General features: G+C 55.3%; 2 protein-coding genes across 4 annotated transcripts in view; both read left to right on the top strand.

The window, feature by feature from the left end:
- The first annotated feature begins 118 nt into the window (after positions 1-118).
- Positions 119-5,000, top strand: part of FLOT2 (flotillin 2) — a 136,188-nt gene continuing 131,306 nt past the window's right edge. For all 3 annotated transcript variants that reach the window (XM_085879016.1, XM_085879015.1, XM_085879017.1), the window contains exon 1: positions 119-275. In XM_085879016.1, coding sequence (XP_085735142.1) covers positions 227-275 — 49 coding nt within the window. In that variant the 5' untranslated portion in view covers positions 119-226. The remainder of the gene's footprint in view (positions 276-5,000) is intronic.
- LOC147028533 (uncharacterized) overlaps positions 988-5,000 on the top strand; it is a 26,143-nt gene continuing 22,130 nt past the window's right edge. The window contains exon 1 of the mRNA XM_085880262.1: positions 988-1,137. Within this exon, the coding sequence (XP_085736388.1) occupies positions 988-1,137 (150 nt within the window). The remainder of the gene's footprint in view (positions 1,138-5,000) is intronic.

The raw sequence follows: 5,000 nt of genomic DNA on the forward strand, positions 1-5,000 counted from the left end.
TATATATATATATATATATATATATATATATATATATATGTGTCGTCTGCCGGAACTTGTCGGCTCCGAATGAGGAATTTTAGTTGAGTGGCATATATAGAGCCAAGCGGCTCTCAAAACGTCATTGAAACTCCATAGAAGAAGAGGAAGAATCACAAGGGTTCAGGACAACGTCGAAGAAGACGAGGATTGGGTGAAGCTGAACTGTCATTCGCAGAGTTCAGCCATGGGGAACTGCCAGACGGTGGGACCAAATGAAGCTTTGGTGGTGTCAGGTAAATTTGCGCCAGAATGTTTTTTAAAAGAATATTCTTCAATGGAGGAATACATGAAAAAGAGTATGAAATGTTTTTTTCCTCATCGGGCGTGGCGCCCATCATATCGCCTCTGATATCGTTTCGGGGTGGATCGTGTTGTGTCACTGCAGTGTCCACACGACGTGCGGGTAGTATACATTTAGTAGTATTCTGTGGGACGGATTTCGTGTTCTTGTTGCGGTTACATTCGTCGTCCGTCGGTGAAGCGGAAAATCTCCACAGATGCCTGCCTTGTCACGTGATCGCCGAACGATTCGACGTTAATCCACCAAATCTTGTGCAATCTGTGACGTGCACGGGGTTCTTGTGTGTGTGTGTATATATATATATATATATATATATATATATATATATATATATATATATATATATATATATATATATATATATTTTTTTATCCTCTCATTGAAAAACTCGTTTGGGCAGAGTGTGAGTTTAGCGAGTTTTTATTTTTAGTTTTTATTTTTACTCGTGATTTAAAAAAAAAAAAAAAAAATCAACAAGTCTCGTTGACCCGATCACCGACTCTGCCGTCTCGACATCTATGGTTTCGTGTGAGACTCGATCCAAAGATGGTCACAACGTGCTTTGACTTCGAAATTGATTGCAACAGATTTTCAAGTGTGGTGTCTCGCTCGTCGCAAGTCGCAACTTCCACTCTACATTTTATATGCATTCCCTGACGAAGAAATCGAACCTCCAAGCTGCCACACTCACAGTGGCTGCTCCAACCAGGGTGACCAAGTTGATTGTGGAGCGTTCGCCAAGTGGCTTAAGCGCTCGAGCAAGCATTCCATTGGAAGCCGTTAATGAGGAACGGGTGTCTTGGCAAACTCGGACTAGCTGTTTGATAACTAACTGAACACACCCAAGGGAGGGTATTCCTTCTGATGACTCCAGTGCAGAATTTGGTCTTCCATTTGATTGTTTGTTCCACATTCTCAAGCTGTGTGGACTGTGCTTAGCCGCTCACGGATCTCTGGTGGCTTGTACCCTTACAAGCTCTTAGGGTTAGGGTCGTCTCTCCCTCTGCCTCTCTGTGCCTCTGTGCCCTGTTCCTCTCTGTGCCTCTTATCTGCTTCTCTGTGCCTCTTATCTGCTTCTCTGTTCCTCTTCCCCTCTCTGTGCCTCTTCCCCTCTCTGTGCCTCTGCCCCTCTCTGTGCCTCTGCCCCTCTCTGTTCCTCTGCCCCTCTCTGTTCCTCTGCCCCTCTCTGTTCCTCTGCCCCTCTCTGTGCCTCTGCCCCTCTCTGTGCCTCTGCCCCTCTCTGTTCCTCTGCCCCTCTCTGTGCCTCTGCCCCTCTCTGTGCCTCTGCCCCTCTCTGTGCCTCTGCCCCTCTCTGTGCCTCTGCCCCTCTCTGTGCCTCTGCCCCTCTCTGTGCCTCTGCCCCTCTCTGTGCCTCTGCCCCTCTGTGCCTCTGCCCCTCTCTGTTCCTCTTCCCCTCTCTGTGCCTCTGTCTGTCTCTCTGCCTCCCTGCCTCTGCCTCCCTCTCCCTCTCCCTCTCCCTCTCCGCCTCCGCCTCCGCCTCCGCCTCTGCCTCCGCCTCCGCCTCTGCCTCTGCCTCTGCCTCTGCCTCTGCCCCTCCCTCTGCCTCTGCCTCTCCCTCCCTCTCTCTCTGCCTCTCCCTCCCTCTCTCTCTGCCTCTCCCTCCCTCTCTCTCTGCCTCTCCCTCCCTCTCTCTCTGCCTCTCCCTCCCTCTGTCTGTCTGCCTCTCCCTCCCTCTCTCTGTCTCCCTCTCCCTCCCTCTGTCTGTCTGCCTCTCCCTCCCTCTGTCTGTCTGCCTCTCCCTCCCTCTGTCTGTCTGCCTCTCCCTCCCTCTGTCTGTCTGCCTCTGCCTCTCCCTCCCTCTCTCTCTGCCTCTGCCTCTCCCTCCCTCTCTCTCTTCCTCTGCCTCTCCCTCCCTCTCTCTCTTCCTCTGCCCCTCCCTCTCTCTCTCTGCCTCTGCCCCTCCCTCCCTCTCTCTGCCTCTGCCTCTCCCTCCCTCTCTCTCTGCCTCTGCCTCTGCCTCTCCCTCCCTCTCTCTCTCTCTGCCTCTGCCTCTCCCTCCCTCTCTCTCTCTCTGCCTCTGCCTCTGCCTCTGCCTCTCCCTCCCTCTCTCCCTCTGCCTCTGCCTCTCCCTCCCTCTCTCTCTCTGCCTCTGCCTCTCCCTCCCTCTCTCTCTCCCTCTGCCTCTGCCTCTCCCTCCCTCTCTCTCTCTGCCTCTGCCTCTCCCTCCCTCTCTCTCTGCCTCTGCCTCTGCCTCTCCCTCCCTCTCTCTCTCTGCCTCTGCCTCTCCCTCCCTCTCTCTCTCTGCCTCTGCCTCTCCCTCCCTCTCTCTCTCTGCCTCTGCCTCTCCCTCCCTCTCTCTCTCTGCCTCTGCCTCTCCCTCCCTCTCTCTCTCTGCCTCTGCCTCTCCCTCCCTCTCTCTCTCTGCCTCTGCCTCTCCCTCCCTCTCTCTCTCTGCCTCTGCCTCTCCCTCCCTCTCTCTCTCTGCCTCTGCCTCTCCCTCCCTCTCTCTCTCTGCCTCTGCCTCTCCCTCCCTCTCTCTCTCTCTGCCTCTGCATCTCCCTCCCTCTCTCTCTCTCTGCCTCTGCCTCTCCCTCCCTCTCTCTCTCTCTGCCTCGGCCTCTCCCTCCCTCTCTCTCTCTGCCTCTGCCTCTCCCTCCCTCTCTCTCTCTCTCTCTCTCTGCCTCTGCCTCTCCCTCCCTCTCTCTCTCTCTCTGCCTCTGCCTCTCCCTCCTCTCTCTCTCGCTCTCCCTCTGCCTCTCCCTCCCTCTCTCTCTCTCTCTGCCTCTGCCTCTCCCTCCCTCTCTCTCTCTCTGCCTCTGCCTCTCCCTCCCTCTCTCTCTCTCTGCCTCTGCCTCTGCCTCTCCCTCCCTCTCTCTCTCTGCCTCTGCCTCTCCCTCCCTCTCTCTCTCTGGCTCTGCCTCTGCCTCTGCCTCTGCCTCTGCCTCTGCCTCTCTCTCTCTCTCTCTGCCTCTGCCTCTGCCTCTGCCTCTGCCTCTGCCTCTGCCTCTGCCTCTGTCCCTCCCTCTCTCTCTCTCTCTCTCTCTCTCTCTCTCTCTCTCTCTCTGCCTCTGCCTCTGCCTCTGCCTCTGCCTCTGCCTCCCTCTCTCTGCCTCCCTCTCTCTGCCTCCCTCTCTCTGCCTCCCTCTCTCTGCCTCCCTCTCTCTGCCTCCCTCTCTCTGCCTCCCTCTCTCTCTCTCTCTCTCTGCCTCTGCCTCTGCCTCTGCCTCCCTCTCTCTGCCTCCCTCTCTCTGCCTCCCTCTCTCTGCCTCCCTCTCTCTGCCTCCCTCTCTCTGCCTCCCTCTCTCTGCCTCCCTCTCTCTGCCTCCCTCTCTCTGCCTCCCTCTCTGCCTCCCTCTCTCTGCCTCTGCCTCTCTCTGCCTCTGCCTCTCTCTGCCTCTGCCTCTCTCTGCCTCTGCCTCTCTCTGCCTCTGCCTCTCTCTGCCTCTGCCTCTCTCTGCCTCTGCCTCTCTCTGCCTCTGCCTCTCTCTGCCTCTGCCTCTCTCTGCCTCTGCCTCTCTCTGCCTCTGCCTCTCTCTGCCTCTGCCTCTCTCTGCCTCTGCCTCTCTCTGCCTCTGCCTCTCTCTGCCTCTGCCTCTCTCTGCCTCTGCCTCTCTCTGCCTCTGCCTCTCTCTGCCTCTGCCTCTCTCTGCCTCTGCCTCTGCCTCTGCCTCTGCCTCTGCCTCTCTCTGCCTCTGCCTCTGCCTCTGCCTCTGCCTCTCTCTGCCTCTGCCTCTGCCTCTCTCTGCCTCTGCCTCTCTCTGCCTCTGCCTCTCTCTGCCTCTGCCTCTCTCTGCCTCTGCCTCTCTCTGCCTCTGCCTCTCTCTGCCTCTGCCTCTCTCTGCCTCTGCCTCTCTCTGCCTCTGCCTCTCTCTGCCTCTGCCTCTCTCTGCCTCTGCCTCTCTCTGCCTCTGCCTCTCTCTGCCTCTGCCTCTCTCTGCCTCTGCCTCTCTCTGCCTCTGCCTCTCTCTGCCTCTGCCTCTCCCTCCCTCTCTCCCTGCCTCTGCCTGTCTCTGTCTCTGCCTCTCCCTGCCTCTGCCTGTCTCTGTCTCCCTCTCTGCCTCTCTCTGCCTCTCCCTCCCTCTCTGCCTCTGCCTCTGCCTCTGCCTCTCTCTCTCTCTCTCCCTCTCTCTCTCTCTCTCTCTCCCTCTCTGCGCCTCTCTCCTCCACCCTGTCGTACTATTCCCATCTGCTTGCGACGGGTTGTACTCGTGTATGATATCGTACAGTGCAGTCTAAAACTCAAAACTAGATTACCACATTTTCCCTCCCCCGACGCTTTTGAGTTTGCATGCATTTTTGGTTTCTTACTTGATATAATGTTGCAGGGTTATCTTTTAGCTCTAATCCCTTAAATGAATTATTTGAAAACTGATTTATGAAGTAGGCGTGAAGGAAGGGTATTCCCCTTGGCATCGGTGTCCACCTTTGGGACATCAGATTCATGAGTGCTTGGTCTGTTGTCAAGACTTATTGTACGTTAGTTAACCTGAGTGAATGCTTCATCTCATGACTTATTTGGAATGTTGATCGCCTAAAGAACTAGGACACTCGGTAGAACGCATACATCCACCACGTTATGCCTGATCCACGAGAACATATTGGGCTCAATACATTTTTGAAATATCACGCAAGACAGTGCTATATCGTTTTTTGGCCTGATCTCAATGGTGCCAAATCACTTTAATGATTAAATAAT

Source organism: Eptatretus burgeri, chromosome 4 (assembly GCF_056783735.1).
Source record: "Eptatretus burgeri isolate ZD-2024b chromosome 4, Ebu_testis_v1, whole genome shotgun sequence".
Classification (NCBI taxonomy): Eukaryota; Metazoa; Chordata; class Myxini; order Myxiniformes; family Myxinidae; genus Eptatretus; species Eptatretus burgeri.